The 24,641-nt window shown below is 37.7% G+C and overlaps 2 protein-coding genes across 5 annotated transcripts in view; both read left to right on the top strand.

Moving 5' to 3' along the window:
• Positions 1 to 1,508: 1,508 nt before the first annotated feature.
• On the top strand, positions 1,509 to 11,454 carry rps4x (ribosomal protein S4 X-linked). Its single transcript, XM_056258972.1, has 7 exons — positions 1,509 to 1,593; positions 2,087 to 2,164; positions 2,469 to 2,649; positions 7,185 to 7,282; positions 7,391 to 7,562; positions 7,654 to 7,811; positions 11,300 to 11,454. The coding sequence occupies exons 1-7, from the start codon at positions 1,591 to 1,593 to the stop codon at positions 11,399 to 11,401; spliced, it is 792 nt and encodes a 263-aa protein (XP_056114947.1). The 5' UTR covers positions 1,509 to 1,590; the 3' UTR covers positions 11,402 to 11,454.
• A 3,502-nt stretch (positions 11,455 to 14,956) lies between these two features.
• The window catches only part of nhsl2 (NHS-like 2), a 75,789-nt gene continuing 66,104 nt past the window's right edge, over positions 14,957 to 24,641 (top strand). For 2 of the 4 annotated variants that reach the window (XM_056258948.1, XM_056258947.1), the window contains exon 1: positions 14,961 to 15,592. In XM_056258948.1, coding sequence (XP_056114923.1) covers positions 15,316 to 15,592 — 277 coding nt within the window. In that variant the 5' untranslated portion in view covers positions 14,961 to 15,315. Of the gene's footprint in view, positions 15,593 to 24,641 lie in introns of all 4 variants that reach the window. The other 2 variants (XM_056258951.1, XM_056258952.1) reach the window with 2 other exon arrangements.

Raw genomic sequence — 24,641 nt, 5'->3', positions numbered from 1 at the left:
TAGGAGATTGGTAACAACTGAGATGGAATATAAACCTGTTTATAAAACTCACATGATCACAGTAACCGAGCAGTCTCGGCTAGATCCATAGACAGTAAAAGATAGATCCCGAGCTAGGCAGTGAAGATGACTAACTGTTTAGTACTGGCATCTAGTGGACAGCGCAATAAATACATCAACCCTTGTAATTAAATGTAGAAACATCAGTTCACGGTGAATTTAATTCTCCTTAACTTGCGTCTACGTTACTCAAGAAGAAATGCATAAAATCGAGGGATAAATGACATTTAACTTAATTAGCAGCATTCATAAAGTAAACGGACTACGACAAATAAAATATAAACATAAATGACCAAGAGGAGAAACTGCACATTCAAGACCCAAACAGTGCACAGAAAGGTTAAGGTATTCAAGCCATTGTTTAGTGATCAGTGGATGACTATCCTTTATGTTTCTATTAGCACAGCAGCCCTGGTTCACATCCTGGAATTTTCAAGCACTCGTTTATTAACTTGAACAATTAAAATATAGGCCTGGCTTCACAGGACTTAGATAAAGCCAGGAGTAGGCCTTAGTTAAATTAAGTTATTAAGTAGCTTTTATAAGCATGCCTCAGAAAAAATAAAAATAAAAACATTATGGTGTGCATCTTGAGACAAAACAATGGTGCTGACATCTTTTAAAGATGTGTTTAAAGTTGCTTTCAGTTAAAACAGCTCAAACATGCATTTTAGTCTGGGACTAGGCTTAAGGGGCTTAAGCCTTCTCTGTGAAACCAAGGGATAAAGTTGTATATGGGCTTTTCCTTATCTTTACTATTAACACTGTTTTCCCCTGATGGAATGTAATACCACAAAACATCACAATTTATCAAACCCACTGCTAATCCTATAAAATGTCATTCGTGTAGATTCAAGGAACTGGCTTTTGTTAGTCTAAGAGATATTACAAAAGTCTAAAAGGATGGAAATTAAAAAACAAAACAAGAAAATAGAGCACAAGAAAAAAATGACAAATTAAAATAATATTCCCAAACATGTTTTGTTTGAAATAATTTTATTAGAGAAAGTGTGGGACATAAAAAAAAAGAAAAAAAAAAAAGCAGTAATTTCCTAATAAATTTCCAATTTTCATGCATAGCACCAGACACCAAAGTAGTCAAATTAGTTAAAATTCACCCTTATGTACACTCAGTTGTGATATTGTGATAAAATACTAACAATGAACTGAACATTTTAACAAAGCCGATTTTTTTAAATCCAATATAGTGATGTTGACATGATATGTAGCTAATGAGAAATGAGGCAGTAGGCCCTGTACTTGAAGAAACATAGTTATAACATCGATACAAATTTCGAAGAAGGCAAAGATATTCCGTATTAGAAAAAGATAAGAAAAAAACTATGTAAACGGATGCATCGCATCATGTCACAGTACCAATGCTGGGTTTAGAGTGTGATTCCAGACCTCCCCGCTTGATGGCACTCGTACAGCTTCTAGGGGAAGCTTGGATTGTCCTCCTTCGGCACCGGTAGTTCAGCTTATCTTCCGCTGACAGGAAGTGGCTGGTCCTTTTCCCCAGACTCCAACATGGTGAGTGCATTTCATTCACGAGACCCTTCCAAAATAATCCACTATCATCAACGTTTAAAAAGAGCAAAGTTTTCCATTTGTTTTCCAAATACTGCTCTTTTATCCCATATAAGATGAACAACACACAAATTGTCTTGTTAAAGGGCAGATGGAATGTTTAAAAGGTTAACGGAAAATGCTGAGCTCAACCGCGGTCTGTCTTTAGCGGTAGAGTGGGTTCGCTGTTAGATTTTGGGTGAAATGTGAGTTTTTAAACGGGTTCGGTGGTTTTAATACTCTTTTAATCAATTGAAAGTGAGATTTACACATCTTGCACTTTTCAAATAGCACGCGTTACGTATTTAAGTAACGTTAGCAGGAATGAATCTAAAGGCCTCGCCTGGCCGAGTTGGTGTCCATCATGGTGCAGGACTAACGTTATATGCTATGCATTTACTTAGTATGGGCTGGTTTTCTCTTTTAAGCTGATTAAATGGTTTCTGTTCTTTTTCAGGCCCGAGGACCGAAGAAGCATTTGAAGCGCGTCGCAGCTCCTAAACACTGGATGCTGGACAAACTCACTGGAGTATTTGTAAGTGATGCCTTGCTTTCATAAAGATGCACTCAGTACTTTTGTATGTGTTAAAGTTATTGGTATAGCGAATTGTAGAGCACTTCTGAGAGAAAATGTTTATAATGTTGAACACTCGCATCAGATGAAGATTAGGATCTTTTATAAGAATTCTTGATGGCTGTTGTGTTTGAAAGTGTTTGAAATTGAGATACAACTTGTAAAAATAATAGTAATTTGCTATATGGTTCTAAAAAAAAAGTGACACTGTATACATAGTTAGTGCAACAAATTGATGAGGGTTGATTTTGTTTGGTTTCTATAGGCTCCTCGTCCCTCCACCGGTCCTCACAAACTGAGGGAGTGCCTGCCCCTCATCATCTTCCTGAGGAACCGTCTCAAGTATGCTCTGACCGGAGATGAGGTCAAGAAGATCTGCATGCAGAGGTTCATCAAGATCGATGGCAAGGTCCGCACTGATATTACCTACCCCACTGGCTTCATGGGTGAGTTCTGCTGCAACAGTGTTTGGTTTTCTTCACTGAACTGTTATTTTAGTGGTCCTCTGTGAACCTACTGAGGGTTTCTGCTGGTCTTGATAAGGTCACAAGTCTTTAATTCACCCTTACTCAAATTAAGACTTAAAATAGTCTTAAATCGGGCTGAAAGTCATCATTTCACGTTATTTTGCAAAAAAATTATATCCTGTTTTCCACTATAAAAGTGTCCTGTTTTCCAGTATAAAATCTAAATCTTTAAATTGAGACACTCACTTGAGATGCAAATGAAAATTAAGTCTTGAAATATTATGAACTTTCCTTTGAATTAAGCTGATTTTTCTGCCTGTTGGCAGATATTTGTTTTAATCATGAACTCACTTAGTGCTTGGCGATAAACGTTAACGATAATTATCATGCTATGATTTTCCTTGATAAAATGCTAACAAGAGTTCGATATAATGTTGATGCGCCAAAAGCGGAACGAAACAGCCCTACTCGTTTGAACAGCGCCACACAGAACACAAACCTGTTACATGTCTTAAAACAATATCACCTGTTAGCACATGCTGAAACTAAGAAATACATTTTTCTATTAAGATTTATTTTTAAGGAGAAATGACTGAAAGTGTTGGGAATTCAAAACGTGAAGTTTGTCATGTACTGACAAATAGTAGTAATTAATGGTCTGGTTTCTACAACTTTCAATCTGGAGCCTTCAAAAGATAGATTAGACATTTATTGTGATAATTATCAATATCGACTTATATGAAAAGTAATTTTTTGGGGGCATATGAGATCGCCCAGTAGCCTGGCATGCCAGACCTACATCAAGATGTTAGGTCTGGGAACTCATCATTGACAGGGCTCAATTTGATGGGCGGGATAAACGGTTGTCTTTCAAATTCTCTCAGCACGCAATTGGATAGCGCTACAACCAATCAGAGCAACGAAGAAGGGGACGTAGTTAGCGGAGCAAGTTGATATATTAAACTTTTACCGTATCCAGTCCATAGCTGTCAACATTGAACATTGAAAATAAGGGAGATTTCCAGGAATCCATCCCCAAAATAAGGGATTTTTTTTGTTTTTTACACGACCCACAAACTTTAAAAATAAAACACTAATCATTAAAAGTCTAAAGAGTTTATAACTAGCCTATGTGTGAGAGAGAAAGAGTCATTAAAACATTTTTTGTCATTAAAATAATAATATCATAGAGAATGTTTAAATACTAATATCAGCTTACGAGGGAAACGGAGGCGGAGTAGTGGTGCTTCGGAGTGCTGGAGATGATTCGGAGGTCCTTTACCGATCAGAGCGCGCGCTGACACGGAGTAAATAAAGCCTTTATACTCGACGCGTCCGCACGAGTGCGGCAAAAATGACAAGTTGATCGTTTCGCCACAGCTTTTTTGTAACAGCGCGCGCGGCGCCGCATCCGAGGATGAATGACTTCAAACCGAATATGTCCGAGCTTGCTCTGACCGTCGCAACTCTGCCGTCATTGTGTTAAGCCCGCCCACCAACTCTATACACGATGTGATTGGCCTGACCAGTTTTTGGTTTTTCCAGCTAAAACGTCTATGGAGAGTTGCTAGACCACACTGGCAGCGAAATGATTTTTGCTGCCGCTAGGGTGCGTCTAGATTTCTAGGCTAATCGCCCAGCCCTAGACTCACTTTTATTCATTTTAATCAACTTCTCAGGAATGCATTTTGATTTTTAGAATCTTTAGACATTTACACTGGAAAATAAGAAATACTGAGGAAGAACATCACTATTTTTGCAGTGTGATTAGAAGTTACAGTAAAATATATTTTTATATTCTAGTGGTTGGGAGCAAAGGTGTTTAAGTTACCTTTTTGTAAAAAGAATTAATAGATATTAGTTGGAAGTTGTATTTTCTAACTGAAATGTTAATACAATTCATTGTTTCTCCCTGCACATTTACATTTAGAGAACCTATTGACCTAGTTAATTTAAATGTATTCCTTATTTTCTTTACTTTAAGTTTTTAAAATTACCTTCAAAAACCTGTAGAAACCCTGCCACTGATTTGGAGGCAAAACCTGTAAGACAGAAATGTATTACTATTGTATTATAACTGAAATGTAAAATATGTATTAAGTAATTATTTTACTTTATAGTAATTCAATAGTTTTTTTCTTCACTTACAAGAGTTAAACCTATTTTATTTTGGCAAACAAAAATTCTGAGAAACCTTTGAGTTTTTGTCAACCGGTTTATGAATGTTTCAGTACAAATCCAGTGAAATGCTGCAATTATTGGTCCACAAAAAAGTGCGTATTATGCAAATGTAGAGTGTAACTGGCCCATGTTGCATTCCCAAGTCAGTGCTGCCAAGTTCAAGGTGTACCTGTGGGATTGGGCTACCTTAAATTATTCAAAATCCACTGGTGTACAAATTAAGTTTTCCGAAATGTAGCTTACCTTTTATTAAGTGTAAAAATATTTTCGGTTCATTATGACATGGATACAATTTTGCACAGTTTAGATGATTGTGAAAACTACTGTAAACAACCTTTTAGAGCTTAAATATTTGAAAAATAATATTTTGCATAATGAAAAAACTGCATGTCTTTTGAGCTTTAATCAGTAATTTCTAAATGTTCTATTCAATGCTTCCAATACCTATTCTCAAGTGTCCCAGCTGCATAATACTGAAATTCTACTTGTACATATTTGTTCCTCTTTAGCTTGTGTTTAATATGTTTAGCAACTTTCAAAAACCTATGATAATTGCACAATTTCAGCTAGAGTACCATGCACTCATTTAGGTGTTCTCAGTGTTTGGACGATGGGCAGAGGTTAGTCAACGTTTGAGATGTGGAACCAAAAATGTTAGTCGGGTTCTCAAATCTTGAGGTCGACTTTCCTGTAGCATTTACGTCAAACCCTAATCAAACACCTGAACAAGCTGATCGCTGCCTTCAGGATTACTAGTAGGGGTGGGAGAAAAAATCGATCCATCGATGCATCGCGATTCTCTCTCCAACGATTCTGGATCGATTCTGAGCTTAGTTTAACCAGATGTGCGATGACGTTGAGTTTGCTTTAGAAACACCCGTATTCTGCTTGCTTCCAATTCCTCACACACATACACCACTCGAACCTTCCGTAAAATAATCTTTCATAAAGTTCGGAAAGGTTGAAGCGAATTACAAGGACATTCACAGGCTTCATTGCACAGGATACGCTGTGAGAGACGCGCGCTTTCTTTGATGTTACACAATTGAAGTGTGCTGTCTCGCCCGTCGGTATTTTCCTTACAAATGCTCTACGAAGTCATCATTTATGTGGTTTGGAATGCAGTGGACTTTATATTTAAAATATGAACCTCACTAACAGAAGGCTGCTTTCAATTTCAAATGCTGACGCGCGCTTTGTTTGTGAGACTGCTCGCGCATGCGGCTGTGCGACTCCGTGTACTGGTTTAATGTAGCCTACTTGTGCAAAATTAACGTAAACACAGCCAGTTATGTCTTAAGGGATTAAACGGACAGGACACACCGCATTACTACTTTTATTTCAAAAGAGATGCGTGCGTGAATGCAGCTTAATAGATCTCCTGCAGTCTATGATGTCATAGTAAAAAACAACAGTAAAGATGAAGAAAAATCACTCACAGTTCTTGAATGGAAAACGTTCAGATAATCTATAGGCTACTGAAAGCACTTTTTGTTTGTTGTTTGTTATATTTTTCTATGCTCTTTATTATTTGTTATATTAGTTAGCCTATATTAGTTTAAAATTCTTAACATACAACTGTTTTAATAAAAAACAATTAATTTGTAATTCTTTTTTAAAAAGTACTTAATTACTTATGTTAACTAATGAATTAATAAGGGGGGGGGGGGGGGGGGGAGGTAGATAAAGAATCGTTCTGGAATCGGATCGTGACTCCCAGAATCGGATCGGATCGTGGGGTGACCAAAGATTCCCACCCCTAATTACTAGAAAGTTGCAGGTCGTTGAGTTTAATCAAGGTTGGATGTAAACTACAGGAAAGGGCCAGAGTTTTCAGACCCCCTGATCTAAAGGTTTTTTCCCCAACATATTCATCTCATTGTGATTTAGAAATGTCTGGTTTATTATGCAGTCACAGTCTGGCACTGTAGTGTATGTGAGGTGATTTATTGGGCCACACAACAAATAAATGTTGTCCAGAAATATCAGTCATATAGTTGGCTGCTGATTTTTTTGCTTTAAATAATTTAATAAGACAATAGTCATTTAACTGGCTCTCACAATTGAGCATGTGAGCTGTAGCTTACCAGATGGTTGAACCACGAACGTCACAGAGTAACTAATCCCTCAGTGTTATAACACTCTCCTTCACATAGCGCTTCTACTGTGCACCCATATTGCCTAGTAAGTGCCAACAGGATATTAATCTGCTGTGACTGATCTTCCAGCTCAGGTGATGCATTAGGTTGTTTATTGAGATGTTGTAAAACATAAGCTGAGGTGACAAAATGTGGTGTTAATAAAATGTCTTGTGAATTCTGTCGTTCTTTCAGATGTGGTCAGCATTGAGAAGACTGCAGAGAACTTCAGGCTGATCTATGATGTCAAGGGACGCTTTACAGTTCACCGCATCACAAATGAGGAGGCCAAGGTGAGCGTAATGTTCTTGTGTAGTTCATAAAAAAATTAAGTGACAAGATCACATCAATTTGATTTGAGACTGCAGATCTTTTGAACTAATGCTTTTGTCCTCTTATAGTACAAATTGTGCAAGGTGAGGAAAATCCTCATTGGCACAAAGGGAATCCCACATCTGGTGACCCATGACGCCCGCACCATCCGTTACCCTGATCCTCTTATCAAGGTCAACGACACCGTCCGTATTGACCTGGACACAGGCAAAATTACAGATTTCATCAAGTTTGAGACAGGTTAGTGAGCAGACTGTCTAAAACTGTCTTTCTCCTTTTGTTTTTGTGTTTGAGTTGCCCATCTCTATTTCCTTTTTCCTTGTGTAAATAGGCAACATTTGCATGGTGACCGGAGGTGCTAACTTGGGGCGTATTGGTGTGATCACCAATAGAGAGAAGCATCCTGGCTCTTTTGATGTGGTGCATGTTAAAGACAGCACCGGGAACAGCTTTGCCACCAGGCTCTCCAACATTTTCGTCATCGGCAAGGTGAGCACAGGGTTCAGAAAGTTTGGGATGATTAAACTGTTAGCAAGCAGTTGACTCTGCTCAGTATGTGCTGTAATCCTCAAAAGGAAGACTTGAAACTTTAGGAGCTTTCTGCACACATTTCTACCCAAGACATGTTATGATGTTGGGAAAAATTACTTTTAAAAGGAACTCGTTACAATATTGCGTTATTCTCTTAAAAGTGACATTGCATTACTTGGTTACTTTTTTTATAGAAAGTAATGCATTGTTACTTTCTCGGCTAGGCTGGGCTTGTTTGTTTCTTAATAACAAAACAATTCTGTTTTTGGCAAATGTAAATGCCATTTTATTCCGCAAGTGAAATCAGGGTTTCCGCGGGGCATTAAATAGCATTAAACGATTCCTACTGGCATTAAAAATGTATAGTTTTAAAGAGAATTGTATATCAATTTATTTGAATATAGCATTCATAATTAATCTTTTTTTTATTTCCTGTCGCAAAATATGTACGTTAGTGTGATAAACAAGCGGAACCAGTTTGGTAATTGACGTGATGCGGAGGTGACAGGACTGAACCATGCTCTGAACCTTGGAAAAATGGGAAAGTGCAAATTCCAGCCAAACTGACTGGATAACGAAACTTTTAAGACATGGTTGCAGCCTGTTAGTGGTAAAAATGAAGGATTTTGCGGCGTTTGTAAAGCATTTAAAGGTACAATATGTAGGATTTTTCGCCACCAGGGGTAGCTAACATCTTAAAATATCAAAGGCGTATGTCGATGACACAAAGCATTAAGTGGAATTATGGATCTTGTCGTCAAGCTGATGGATCTTTTATGGATGAGTGAATACAGTGATGTTTGTAACATGACTGGTATGAAGCAGGGCACGATTTCTAGTGAGACGTATACCAGCGTCACATGCAACGCGAGTCCCGCGCATTTAAAGGAATGAGGACATTTCATTCTACCGAAAGGTCAGTTTATTAGACGAATGAAACTTGAGGTAACGCAGCGCTGTTTCACTTGCTCTAACAGTTACACTATCACACTAAACGGCATTTGAGTGTGTTGAATGTTGTTAGTTAGGTTGGCTGTATGAGACTAGCAGTAAGCTAGATCAACATTAGAATAACATACAGGTCATATTCTAACATTTTATCATGTTGAACTAAATAACATTGATTAGTTTTGTACATTTGCTCACCTGTCTAAAGTACATGCAACACTCGCGTCTCTGTCAAGTCGAATTTATTCGCGGACGTGGAGCTCTCGGCATCTCGAAAGATTTTGATCTTCCCCTGCTCACACGTCCCGTTTCCCTGGTTAAAATCGCAATTTTCTCACGATTACTGTTTGGGCACTTTGGTCACTTGATTTCAAAAACAACACATTTCAGATCGCCTCTTATTTAACAAACGAATGAAATGAATGCTCTGCTAGAGTTAACTGGAGATGTTTTATTTATTTTTTATTGGTACATCCGTGCGGTGAGGTTTAAAAAAAATGGTGGGAACACAATTGACCCTGGCAAAAAGTGGTGGGGACATGTTCCACCCGCAAATGTGTTCCAGGAAATAAAAACATAAATAAATAATAATAATTAAAAAAAAAAAATTTATATATATATATATATCTCCGTGGTTAGTCATGGGTCGTGTATGGCATTAAACATTTTAAAATTGGCATTAACCCTCTGGGGTTCTTCGGGTCAAAAATTACCCGAAGTGTTTAATTTTTTTTTTTTAAATCGTAGCTTCATCGGAATGGTCCAAAACTTGGTGACTTTTTTGGTACTTGGTATATGAACACCCAAAAAAATTGGGGACAGGATTTGAAAAGTCTAAGTGGTCGTAAAAAAAATAGTCACACTCAGGGTCTTCGGGTCTAAAATGACCCGCATAGGAAATGAATGGGAAATTGGCAAAAATATGAAAATACAGTTTTTTTGTACATACAATCTACCAAACAGCCAGGATGCAGAAAAAAAGCACACAACAGTGAAGGGGTGAATCTCTTAAAACAATGGGTGACAAAATGCTTTCCATTTGTTCTCTTTATAATGCAATGTTCAGGTATAATGCAATGTTCAGGTTTGAATGTATTATAAAGTAAAACTGCCACTTCAAATTACCATTTAAACCAACCAAAAAAATTGTTTTTAATTTTTTTTTTTTAAATGACAAAAATAGTCTTTGAGAATCTGTTATTATACATTCAAATCAACAACCTGAAAAAAATTAAACAATATGTGAAAAAATCACTAGAGTGTTTCTACCATAGGTTTCTACAGAGAGCTGTAAATCCACTAGTGGTAAAAATGTGCTATTGCGTGATAAAAATGCTCAGTGTGTCCACCAGATGGCTCCGATCTCATTTCAAAAATTGCTTTCATGAGGCCTAGACTTGACTCTAAAATGAAATACAGCTTTAATAATTTTTTTTATTTATTATATATATTTATATATATATTCTATTATATTCAATGGGAAAAAATGGGTCTTAATTATTGCATAAATATTAATTAGAAATCATAAAATTATCTCAAAACACCAAAAAAGAAAAGAGAAAATATTATTGAACAAATATATTTCATTGATTTTACTCAAATAAAATGTATCTTAATGCCGCCCTCCGGGTCATTTTTGACCCGAAGGTCCTGAGTGTGAGTCTAAAATGAAGAACCCCAGAGGGTTAAAAAGGCATTTAAATTTAATGTGAAGATACCTGCAGAAACCCTGGAAATGAATATTCCCTAGCCTGGAGGAAATGCAAATTCACACTTGTACAACAAACATAACCCAGTTGTCCATGTCTGTCGCCATGGTTACTATGGTAGTACGAGCGGAAACCTTTTACCTTTGCTGCTTTTCTGGATTGTAGAATAGGAAGCAGAGTAAATGAACACTTTCTTCATAAAAAAAATGTGATCAGTCATTTTGCTTTTTGGAGTCGTCGTATTGGATTATTGAATGTCCGCAACAAATACATTTGTTAATAAAGTGAGAATGAATACATTGGTATATTTGTATTCAACATTTAATTACAGGTTTACGTAATCTGAGTTTGCATTAAACTGTTTTTATTCATTAAGGAATATTGAATCTGTTTTTGTGCAAGTGAGATGAATAGATGCCTGCTTACACTATTAGTCTAGAACTACAATAACCATGTTTGCACAGCGCACACAACGCCTCCACACCTCAGTCCTGATTCCTCTCAACATGGGTACAGGAGACCTGTTGGTCAATAAATGGGAAACAAAGTGAAAATGTAACGGATAATTTGAGTTTAAAAGTAATGCGTTACTTTACTCGTTGCGTAATCTGATTGTTACTGCCCAACGATGCACCTGACCATCTTGAACTTTGCAAGTCCTTCATAAATGGCCATATTTGCATCCTGAAAAACATATGTGCCAAGAGTCTTTTTTTAAAGCAGTTTTACAGATTTGATCTTGCAGTATTACAAGTTTATCTTTGTACTAATGGCTGTCTCTGTCATCAGGGCAACAAGCCATGGGTTTCCCTGCCTCGTGGAAAGGGTATCCGCCTGACCATTGCTGAGGAGAGAGACAAGAGACTGGCTGCCAAACAGAGCAGCAGCTAAGTCAACAGGACTAGCGTACACCTTGATTTCAAATAAAAAGTTATTTACAACTATGAATTGTGGTGTTCTTTTTAAATAAGTGTATGGCCTACAGCAATGGTTCTTATCCCTTTTTCACTCTACGGCCCACTACCCAGAAGTTTGAATATTATTCAATTTCACATCTTGACTTTTATTAGTTGTAGTTATTTAGATAATATTTTGAATTCTTGTGGCCCTTGTGGCGTGGCCCTTTGCCAGTTTTCCACAGGCCTTTTTTTTTCTCCTTCCTCTGTTACATACTGCTTGAACTGACATTTAAACTAGTGTATTGAAAAACAGTGTTCATAAAGAGCTGTCTCAACTTTACATGCATTTTGCAATTTACACTATTATGTGTCCCACTAACAATATATAAGCAATATATTGTGTGTCTTGTAATAATTAAAAGTTCTACAGACTTGCGGTCTTAATGTAGCCTAGAAATCTAGACGCACCCTAGCGGCAGCGAAAATTATTTCGCAGCCAGTGTGGTCTAGCAACTCTCCATAGGCTTTTGAGCTGTAAAAACCAAAAACTGGTCAGGCCAATCACATCGTGTATAGAGTCGGCGGGCGGGCTTAACACAATGACGGCACAGTTCATGATGTTCCGCGTGATTTCCATAGGTGATTTCCCTGCTACTTGAAAACAATGAAGATGCAGCGGTCTTTCGAATCGGCTTTGGCCGCGACTCTGGAGGACTTGGAGTTAAGAGAACGTCACTTAAGTCATTCTTAAAAAAGGAAGATGTGTTCGGAGTTTTACCGACCTGATACGGCAAAAGTTTAATATATCAATTAGCTCCGCTGGTGGAAAAACGCATGGGACTCACTCATCCACAACCGTTCGTTGCTCTGGTTGGTTGTAGCGCTATCCTATTGCGTGCAGAGGGATTTTGAAAGGTAACCGTTTATCCCGCCCCTCGGATTGAGGTATGTCAATGGAGAGTTCCCAGACCTAACATCTTGATGTAGGTCTGGCATGCCAGGCTAGTCTTAATGCCCACTTGGACCAAATACAGGAACTATTTAATGCAAGTCAAGTGCAAATATCGGAAGTGCTAGTATTGGGACTCTAATTAGTTTGAATGGTGGAGTGGGTAGTTATATATTTACTGACACCTGGTGGTGTGGTTATCACACCAAAGGAAGCCTTGTTTGATGCCATCATAGAAATGCGTTGTTTGTAGTCAATCATGACTGTCTAAAACGCTACCAGGTTACTGACGTAATCTCCATGTTTTCCCCCCATAAGGCTGACCCACTCATGTTAAACATTAACAGAATCTAAAATGATAATGTAATGTATAGATCAAAATTATGAAATTTAGACCTATTAATATACACCTTTGTGTAATCAAGTGTTCCCAAATATATTATTTAGCAGGTTCAGGTGTGTTTGATTAGACTTGAACTAATAAACTTTGCAGGACAGTGGAATCTCCAGGAACTGGATTGGGAATGGGCACTCCTGTTTTAATCTAATATTTAAAGGAATAGTTCACATAAAAATTGTCATCATTTACTTGCCCTCAAGTTTCACACCTGTATGAATTTCTTTCTTCTGCTGAACACAAAGATATTTTGAAGAATGTTGGTAACCATTTATCGTTTTTAAGTGAACTATTCTTTTAATTCCAAATTATTATTTTTTTCTTTGATCGGATATAAAATGCATGGAGTGACAAGTATAAATAGGCCCATAGTTTGTGGAAAAGCTGGAACTGAGGTGTGCAGTTTTTAAACTAAAGGAAAGTTTATCTTTGATAAAAAAAATTAGTCTTAAGAGTTAAATAAGCAGGATGGTTTCAGCACAGTACTGAACTCTTATTTTAGAGTATCTTAGCATTTGCAATGTTTGAATGAGTGGGTGTTTATGAACTAGAGCAAATATTTGTATAGATGGTTCTACTTTTGGATCTGTTGATTCGATAAGACTGGAACACACATGTGTGTATGTTTTCCTCTTGTGCCACATAGCTGAGGCTCAACTCCAGAAGGCCATATGGGCCCTGCTGAGCTTCAGCCTGTTCCTCCTGCAGCCCTTGGCCTGCTGGTCCACAGCAGCTCAGCACGGCTCACCTCAACACACATTGCAGGGGCTGTCTGCCAGAACGCAATACAAACTAAAAACACACAGACTCTGGTGTCCTTGAGTTTAAACATTCTGCGGCATTTGAAAGCATAATCATCCTGAAACCACTCACCCACCTCCCTGTCCTGATGGACTTTCTGCTAGGTGTTTCTCTGTCATCTATGGAAGCCTATTTCTGCCACATACGAAAAAAAGTAGGATAAATCATAATAATGACATAAAAAGTCAATTATTACAATATTTTGACTTTTTAACTCATAATTCTGACTTGGTATCTCATGATTTTGACTTTTTATCTTAACTGACTAGTATATTTTTAACTTTTATAATTAGTCATAATTATATATTTTTGTCATAATTTTAACTTGTCATTATTATGATTTACCCACAGAATGATTTTGTGGTGGAAATTGGCTTACATGGTCATCACGTATTTAAAAGATGGAAATAAATAATGACAAGTTGAAACTGACAGAAATGAATAATTATCAACATTGTCAAAAAGTTGAATTTATTAGATAAAAAAATCAATTATGACAAACGTTTGACTTTTTAACTTGTTATTGTGACTTAGTGTCTCACATTTTTTACTTAAGTCAATAACGTTTAGTGTCATAATTTCAACTTTTATCTCATCATTTATATTTTTAAAGTTATAATTGTGATTTACCAAAGCATGATTTTTTTCTCATGTAGTTGAAATGGCCTTTCCATCATACTGAAATAAATTACTTAAATAAATTGCTTAAATCACATCAAACTTTAGGTCAGATTTTGAAGCATTTACTCATTTCACATGGTCCCCCATATTAAGTTAATATATGAGTCTGGCTATAGTCCAGGGACCTGTTTGCAAATATACAATATTATGAAAATGAAATTTGAAACTTGCCAGGCCTCACTCCTCCCTCAAATCAAACTTGGCAGATACAATCTATCGCAGGAGACATAAAAAGAAACCATGAACAGAAGAGGAGAAAATAGTCCTTTCAACGAAGCGAGGGGGAGGAGGGTTGCCATGAAGAAAAGGTCCACCAGGAGTGGTTCCTGTCATGCACTCGGGCCATGTGGAGTGGGGTGGGGAACCAGGAACAATGAAGACAGTCATACAGTGAGGCAAAACAAGGCCCAGATGTTTCCAATCAATTCCTGTATGAGATAAGGTTTCATATGAAGCCATAGAGAAACATGCCTGATAAGATTATTAAACATGGAGGACTCTCAGTCTCTCCCCTTCTCTCATAATTTTTGACTGTACGCCCTCTTTCGTCGTCCAGTGTGGAAAGACTGGATGAACAAAACATCTAGGTGAGCCAAGTTCTAGTTCAGGGTGGGGGAGCTTACACACACACACACACACATACTAGACCAGATGTGTATTTAGGGATGGGCAAATGCAATGTTAGAATGTGACTGGAGGAAAGGATTTTTATCCCTCTCATTGTTCTCAGGTTTGTTGGAGTCACTTGAAGCACTTTTAAACCTTATTTTTGTGAGCATGCGCAGAGCAAGGCTGCTTACTAAACGCATAGTTGAGTTTTCGTGAAAGATTCAGCTCATAGGGTCTGGTTGCACGAGTGGGTGAGGTCTCTCAGGCGCAGTTCATGAGAGTTTTGGGCTGTGATTTGCAGTGATATAGTGAACTGGAGGGCTGCAGAGCTCCTCACAGTGGACAGTCAATTACAATGCATAAAATGCCTCCACTGTACGCGCAATCCCGAGCAAGAGTCTCCGCCAACACTCTTCAGCGCTGGCGAAACACGCACTTTTAAAGGGAGTTTACCATAACAGAAGAAAAGATGCCCTTCTGCAAGAGGACTGTAGTCCCTAAAGATGTGTGCAGAAGCGGCGGCAAGAGTCGCGGTGCGATGTTCACGGATCTGGTGGATGTGTGCGGCTTGACTCTGTGCGCGGTACTCCGGCAGCTGTCGGATTTATCCCGTCAGTCGGTGAGCATCCTGGAGGAGCTGGAGGGAGAGCTCGCCTCCATCTGCTACCGCTCCGGAGCTCTGGAGAATAAACTTATCAGCCTGCAGAAACACATCTCAGCACTGGCCACCAAGCCGCCGCTCAAAAGTAGGAACTTTTCAGTACTCTTGCTGACTTATTGATGTGCGTGGATGACTTGTTTACTCACTTAATTGTCAAGTTCAAGGTCTTCTTAACTGATGTTTACATTCACCATGCAACATAACACATCTCTTGACTTTCGTTCCTGGGCTGCTGAGCATATTTTGAGAACAATAGGCCTAACGTATTTATGAATTATATAGGTAGATATTGTGTTTAGTCTCTAAATGTAGGCTATAGCTGTTTCTCCTCTGGCTGTAGATGGAGGGATGATGATCCATGGAAGGAGCAACAATGTTCTTTTGTTCACCACATGAACCTTGTGTTTAGTTCTACCGACTAAACCAATTGCCAAGTCACCAAATAACAATAACAACCCGTTGTTAAGATATTACCATGGTAAACTGTGGTTTCTGCAAATACATACCTTATACTATAGTTATTGTTTTCCCTAAGTATCCCAGGGTCAAATTTGACCCCCTCTGAAAAAAGAAAAACGAAAATTCAGAATTCCCAAATTAAGCTATAACATGCAGGTTGACCGGTGTGTTTTTTGTTTTTGGTGCCAAAGTAGGCTATAGTAGAAAAAAATATATACTTTTTACATACAATGTAAAACCTACATTACCCTACATTATAATATATTGAATATTGATAGAGTAACACAATTTGACTAAAAAGAAATGTTAAAGAATTTTGGGACACAATTTCTGCAAAGGTGTTGGTTTTCCTGGTTAATTTCTATCACTTTTGACATTTCATAATATGTCACATATTTTATATCAACTTCAATGTTATTTCGCTATCAGTTAATGATGTAAATGGACTAATTACAAAAAAAAAAAAAAAAAAAAAAAAATCCTTTTATTATGGCAGTAACAGTTTGTTTCAGTACTACAGGTGTTTAGGAAAGTGCCTAAAGGTTTTTTTTTTTTTTTTGCCATGTAGTGTTTTAGGAGAAAATTCCATCATAGAGAACAATATCGTAATGTGCCATTTTAGAAAATCTAAAGATATTTTTGGGTCATACAAAATGAATTACATGCCAAAAGGTCAAAAGTCAAAACTGGTTCTGGAATTATACAGACCACAGAGAGAAAACCTTGTAATAGTTAATTTGATAAAAAAACGTTTTAAATAGCTTTTTATTGTATTATTTAGTCTTTCTGTAATTTGTCTAATTATTTTTTTATGACCATTACCAGTTTTATAGCATCAACAATAATTACTATGGTGTTTTGGAAACTATGGTTACCATTATAAATTTATGTAAGAAAATAAAAATAGCTCTAGCATTTTTTTGTAGATTCATTTGTGACATGCTAGTTTTTACTATTATTTCCGCGCTATAGTGTATCTAGGCCGTGTTGGAGTGGGGGGAAAATGCTGTAAAATTGCAATTGTACGTCACTGCCACAAAAATACTGAACAAACAAGAGATGGCCTTATTGTTTAAACAGAAGAAATCAGTGTCATTTGACATCTATTCAAGTATTAGGATAATGAACAACACTTCTCTTCTTAATGAACAGTAAACAAATGCTTTGACCATACCACAAAGACTGTTTATTACCAACACATTCACACTTGGCTTTGTGTTTAACTTTCACATTATAATGCGTTGTTTTTAAATCTTTCCCATTTGCATTGGAGACGCATTTGGCATCTACTCCCCCTGACACCTCCCACATTGCTCTGCGCACTGACTGAAACAGGATAAACCCTGCCAACTTTCACCATCTGAAGATGTGCAGAATATTTCCTCAGTCCATTTCCTTTGTCTTATCAGAGAAAGCCTCTCTGTGTTGTTTAGCTTAACCCTGAGCCCGGCACATTTGGCAGAGTGCTGGAGTCCTTCTTTTCCTCCGTCCTTATCATTTTCCAGTGGCAGACCACAGTAGAAACAAAACGTGGAGATTATCCTCCAAGTTCAGGAGGAGATCACTGGTACTGTATTTGTTTAATACTGTAATGGTGAAGCATTAGCAGTTTGAACCTCTGCCATGCTTTGACATGTTGAAGATAAATGATGTGGATCTCTGTATGCAGCGGATTCTTTGGCTGGGAACCCTTCTCCACTGCGGTGTGGGGACAGAGGTCAGGTCCCTCTGGAGACTGTATGATGGGAACAGGAGGTGAAGGAGCAGACTGGAGGCTTGTTTTTACAGTGACTGAACCAATTGCATTAAAACTGTCAGTTGATTCGGCTCTTCCTGAGTGAGTGTCAGTCAACTCCACTGATTACTGCCTCATTCCTCAGGCATTCACGTGAAAGTCACAAGACCAAGTGTAGGTATGTGTGTGTTAAGGCAGAAAACCGAAGGAGTTCTGACCCTTAAACATTTTTTTGGTTGTTTTTATGGGCTTTTTTTTGCCTTTATTTGATAGGACAGTTGTGGACAGACTGAGACTTGAACTTGGGTTTCCTGCTTACAAGGCTATGGGTCCAAACCTTCAAACATTTCTCTCTGATTTTTTATAGTAGCCTAAAGATGCATAATGAATCGGTAATTGGTCAATATTAGAGATTCTTTTAAATGTATCTGTTTTAGTCGATATAGGATATTGAATTGTGATTTGCTCATTTCCCATATTTTCACATCTAGATTACCTTCTTACTTGAAATAAATCTTACTTAAATCTTTAAAAACACTAATAATTTTAAAACACTGTCAAATGTAGTCTTTAGCAAATCAGTTCAAATAGTTGGTGTCAATTTTCCTACTGTACTTTATCCACCTTATTTTGAAACGTGGAAGTAAGCTATTTTCGGTGAAAAGTGCAAGACTTCCGACTAAGGCTGCCATAACCAGAAGAATAACAAAGTGTAACAGTAAACAGTGAAACTTTTTGTGCTACAAAGTAACCCATGTGTTTATCATTATGATAATGAATAAAATAATATACGCCATGGTTTCACAGACAGGGCTTAGATTAAGCCAGGATTAGGCCTTAGTTCAATTAGGACATTTAGGTTATAGGTTTCTCAACCATTTTGAGACAAAACAATGACATAGAAAAAATGTTAAGATATTTCTGTGCAAGTTGCTTTCAGGAAAAACAGCTCAAACATGCATTTCAGTCTAGGACAAGCTTAAGCCTTGTCTGTGGAACCAAGCAATAGAATTTTAATATATTGAATATAGTTATTGGCTATAGCATGACAATATGAAATTATAATATTTATTATCTGTGCATCCCTGCTTGCAAGAATTCAGTATCTCTGTAAGTTGATGATATCATTGTTTGACGAACATTAGTGGACTGTTCTTCCCAAGCACCACCAATGAGCATTTCGGAAGTTTTCGAAATGTACTCTTACATGAATAAATAAACATTATTTATTCTGAGCTTTATGAGTTTGTCTCCCTTGCTGAAAGTTTCATGTAACTGTGAATGGTTATGTGTAAAGTGTCATGGATCTGGTGCAGATTATGGATGTAAATCTTGAAGTGACTTTCATATTAATGTTTGAAGATTTATACAGAGAGAACATCCCTGACTTTTAGAGGCGAAGTGTGAAGAATGCTCCGTACTGAGTCGAGCCATTGCTTTTTTTCAGTGTCTTTTATAGTCTGCAAGATTAACTGGAATTTTAATAAGAGTGTGTGAGAGAGCAAGAGAGGATAGATGGAATGAGTGAGACGGAAGATCAGAGAAACAGAAGATGGAAGGAGAAAGCGAGTGGGCCAGAGTGCTCATGCTCAAGGACAGAGTAGCAAGTTTCAATTCAGCTTGAAATGCAAAAGAAACTTCAAATTGTCTTATTTTTGGCCTCTTTTGCTCCTTTTGCTCTCTTGGACTTGGCTCCCGAGTTGCCATAGAAATTATCCTATTGCTTTAAATGAATAAAAAACCCACGCAGACCTTTTCATTTCATAAACTTGTAGTTACAAGTTGTCATCACCTTATTATGACACCAAAGATAAAACAACAAGCACAAAATGAATCACTTTGTCTGGAATTAAATGCAACAGTTGCTCAACAAGTCGAAGAGCTTTCACCTCCAGAAACTCAGTCTGTTTCTTTCTACCTTTAATGTGCTCATCATTTCTTGGGCTAGCGGCTAAGAAGGATCGACACAGGTGTCGACACTGAAGATGTCTCGCAGCTGTGACAAACTCCGTAACATTGGTTGTGTCTGTCTACCAGATGCCTGCAGACATAACTGGAGAAAAATTCAGCTCTAGCACATTCTCTCAAGCCAAGGTTGTGCTGTGCAGACATTTTGTGTGTGTTTTTATGTCAAACATATGTAAGTCACTGCTCGCCTTTCCTGTCCTGGCGTCCCATCTCTAGGCAGTTGTGCAGCTCTTGGCGAGAAAGTGTTTGGCTCTGAGACTAGACCAGAGAGAGTGTGTGTGTAATACACTACAGTCCGTCCAGCTCTTACTATGACACAATAGTGTTGTAATGTAGCAGAGGTCGACATGCTTTTGGCCCCCTGACACACTAAAACATTACTAAAACAGAACACTTTGGCTTAACTGCATTTTAAATGTAACAGTATAGTGTTACAAAATGCGTACCTTTGTATTATATTGAATATATAGTGTACTTCAAATCTTAAAAGTATACTTTTAGAAAAAACTTGAATTGCAGATAATAAAATGTTGAAGTAAAATATCTATTATATAATATTAAAATAAACTTAAAGGCCACTTAAGAGACTACACTTTCATGACTGTTTCTTAACACTGAAATAATGTCAAATTAAAAGTTTTACTTTAAAGTAAATTTTCATTCACAATGTTTTAATCTTTCAAGTACTCTTTTTAAAAGAAAGCTAAATTGTTCTTCTGTTTCTGTTTTTTGCCCATTACTCAATATTTTACATTTTCATTCTTGACATTAATATGTTTTGAAAAGAGGCTGGAAAATGTCACACACAATGTTCACACACTGTGTGAATCCTATTATGTGTTTACTCTGTCTTCTCCTTTAAGATTCCTATCGAGAGAGAGAGAGAGAGAGAGAGAGAGAGAGAGAGAGAGAGGAGCTACATTTCCTCTGGGCCTTGACACACACACACACACACATCACACAGACTTAGACCAGCCACTGACATTTGAAAAGTGTTTGTGTGAAGTTTAGCAGCTGTGTACTGTTGCATCATACTGTAATGTGTTTCATCATTTCCCTCCTCGTCTTTGAGCGTGATTAAACTTAACTATTGTGAAAAGCTGTGCAAAAGCAGCTGTTTATGTGAAGGTAGCTGGAGATGCACCAGAACTATCTATACCATCTCAAAAACCATCCACAAGCAGACTGAAACTATTAGCCACTTGTTACCATGGCAACCAGACAACAGGTCTTCTTTTATGAGTATACTGAGCATTAGCTTTGACTGAAGTGACCTCATGTTACCTCAAAGGGGGAATAATTCTGGGTCATGTTCAACTGTGATAGATCCGTATAGCAGCTGCTATTACTATAGAGACATTTCGGACTGGGATTTGATTGGTGGAGATCTTTCCAAGCAATGATGCTTTACATGTTGTGCACTTTTAGTCTCAGTCTCTGTTCATGGTCTCGTCTCAGCACCAAGCAGCCAAAGGAAAAAAAAATCCCTCTGTTTATACTGTATGGACTTCAGCTGACCCACCACTCACAAGCGTAAGATAATGAGGATGAATAAACAGGGCACTGCCCGAAATGTTACAGTGCCTTTTTTATAAACCATCTCTAGTTTGTCTGCATCTACACCTGGTACTGTAGTGTTTTATCAGCACACAATGACTTAGCAATGAAATAATCGATATTTAGTTGGAGAATGGCTCCTTGTCAAGATCAACAAATGGCCTGAGCCTGGCAGTGTTGTAATAGGTGAGAAATGATTTCCAGATGTAGGGGAGCAAGTGGAGTGGCTTATAGGAGAGGAAAACATGGAAGAACAAAAAAGACACAAAATGAATAGAAAAGCTGTAAGATCCATATGATACACATTTGTTTTACTGCTAAACCTTAACAAATTAAATACAATACTCAGAGAATTTGAGTAAATTCATTGCCTTATAGTAGCTAATCTCTCTAACAGTAGTAATTGGGGTCGTCATTGTGGTGATGAGTGAAGACTGCGGTAAGGACAGTACAGTACAACATCCAATCAACCAATCAGATTTGAGGAACAGGTTTACAGTTTATGTCAAGTTTAGGCTTAAAAGCAGGATTAGGTGCTTCTACATGAGTGTTATTTCCCACGTCATTTCCCACTGATTTTAGGAATAGGTTATGTTATGGTTATGGTTATGGTTATGGTTAGGTTTAGGGGTAGGGATAGGGTTTTCAGACAGGAATGTTGTTCCAGGATCAAAATGTTGATCCAGGAAACTGTCTCACTTGGTAAAATCACTAAGACCTGGTTTGGTGAAAAAACAAGTCTATAATCAGAGGTGCAAGTCTTTAATCAGAAACTTTGTTGGTCTGGTTCTTAAGGGAACACCTGGGGATGCTGCTTGGTACTCACACTTTACGCGGCACACACTATCTTACAAGCTGTCGTCATCACTTTCATCCTGACTGCTCTCCTCACTATCTTCTTTTCCCTCAAACATGGTATATAATGATGATTTTATTAACATTAAAGGCAAGGTAGGCAGGTTTTTTCTAAAACACTTTTTCCCAAATTTGTTTAAACTGTCTTTATATACCAATATATATTTAAAATATAAGTACTCTGAAAAAGAGAGTATACAAATCGAGTGTCTGTAGTCCTCTCAGGGCTGCAATAAACACAGCTATCGATATGCTAGCTTGATAGTGAGTACTAACAGCCATGTTAGTTGTGTATTTTCTTACATGTGATTCTGACATGATGTCACTACAAGCACTGCGCTCCTTTCCGCTCGGCGCTGGTAAACGCGTCCTCCAGCTCCTATTGAGTTTGATTCGGTAACGAGGGAGTCAACCGGGTGTGCGCATGTGTGCAGCTCCTGTATCAGCAGGGGTGGTAGCCATGGTAGCGAGGGAGAGTGACAGTCGCCCAGCCAATCATTGCATTCGTTCCGAATGGAAAGAGTAGCTGTGTTTATTGCAGCCCTGAGAGGACTACAGACACTCGATTTTTATACTCTCCTTTTCAGAGTACTTATATTTTAAATATGTATTGGTATATAAAGACAGTTTAAACAAATTTGGGAAAAAGTGTTTTAGAAAAAACCTGCCTACCCTGCGTTTAATGACACAGACAAAAGCAGGAATATTAGGCTGCTGTCACTTTAAGACCGAATGCACTGACCGAATATAGACGGTTTCATCGAACGCACGCGCGTTGCCGGGGTTACGCGCTGGCCCGAAGTTAACTTCCGGTCTGTGTTTGTTAACCGGTAATATCATAATATCATTCTCTGGTAATATGGCGCCGACTACAAACGCAGTGAAAATTAAGGTGATGAGTAGACTGAAGTTGGGCTCAGGTTGTTGTGTTGTGGGATGCAACCTGAGCAGGGATGTAGTGGAGGCTAAACGCACGTAAACGCCGTTTACGCACCTCCCAATATTCGGAAATAGCGTTTACCCACCTCCAAAGTGCGTTTATCCACCTCTAAATTGCGTTTATCCTCCTCTAAATAGCTATAAATTAAGCTTATGTCGTTTTAGTTTTATATTGTTCATTACTAGTTTCATAGGTTGTTAAACCTAAGACGAACTCTTTCATATTGCGCTGCATTACTGTCAGTGTTGTTGACTTTTACTGACGGTGGTTGCGCTGTTGACGCTCGCGCAGCCTCTCGAGGAGAAATCTACTCAAATGAGCGCACACACACACTCAGTTAACAACATACTGCCTATAAAAAATCTAAATGTGGAGTTTTTATATTTTTTACATATGTTAAGCAACCTCAATTATTTTTCCTGAACACCATCACGATTGAAAATGTGACATTGATTTCCTACAACAGTTCAATAAACAGTTAAAATTAAGTCACTTACATTTTAGATGCAATATTGGCTGTTTTTGTTCTATTTCAGCAGCGAAAATAGTTCCAAACAAAAATCACAGCAGAACCACGGCGCATCTCACAGGAACACTCGACCTGTTTTCATTACTGAATGATTCAGCATTTTGAAGGAATCGATTGAGTCAAAGATTCAATGACCCATTCGTAAACATCTGTCTCATTCTTGAATGAATCAACCGTTTGAACAAATCGTTTGAATGAATGAATCAATGACTCGCTCATTAAGACGGTCGCCTGCCGCCACCTACTGGCGGTTTCGTGTTATGTTTAAAAGTAGATCATTCTGTCCAACGTTTCTTTTTTGTAAATTTAAATCAATTTCATAACATTATTTTATGCAATTGGAATTTTTCAGTGTAAATGATTTAATTTGATCAGCCCTATAGTGTCTTATTAATCGAAATAATTGAATTTATTGATCAAATTTAGGAATTTAAAATGAAAGATGAAGCATAAATTTAATAAGATTGGGGGAGGGGATGCCCTTTAAAGGTGCAGATATTATAATATGCCGATTTAAATATCAAAGGTGATTGAACACTGATGAGAATATATTGTTTCAGAATAAAAAAAATAATAATAAAAAATCCGGACGAGAAACTTTTTTACTCGGACAAGTGAATGACAGATTAAGCGTATGAAAAGGCTTAATGTCGAGCCCTCCCTATATAGCAATGTCATCAGGATACACATACACCGGTAGGCAGTGGCCCACCTTACCGGGTGACCACGTCGTGGTCCACCAGAATTTATAGTTTACCCACCTCTTTTTTTACCACTACACCTCTGAACCTGAGGCTCTGCTCTGGGACAAATACCTTATCAAAAAAAAAAAATGTCGGTTTCCTAAAAACGAAGGGAGACGGCGAGCGTGGATCACCGCTGTGCGATGAGAGGCTTGGCAGCCAGGCAAGAATTCAAGGATCTGTAGCACTCACTTCGTTACAGGTAACAAACTCATGATAAGCAACAGATAATTATGGAAGCTTGTTTCCGCCACTGAAGAAATAATAATAATAATTGCGACTTTTTATCTCACAATTGCGAGATAAGAAGTCAGAATTGTGAGAAATAAAGTTGCAATTCTGATAAAT

The sequence above is a fragment of the Rhinichthys klamathensis genome, unplaced genomic scaffold, assembly GCF_029890125.1.
Source record: "Rhinichthys klamathensis goyatoka isolate OS25496 unplaced genomic scaffold, OSU_Roscu_1.1 h1tg000161l_1, whole genome shotgun sequence".
NCBI classification, from domain to species: domain Eukaryota; kingdom Metazoa; phylum Chordata; class Actinopteri; order Cypriniformes; family Leuciscidae; genus Rhinichthys; species Rhinichthys klamathensis.
The sequence above is the reverse complement of the archived record's forward strand: the minus strand, read 5'-3'. Positions and strand labels throughout refer to the sequence as shown.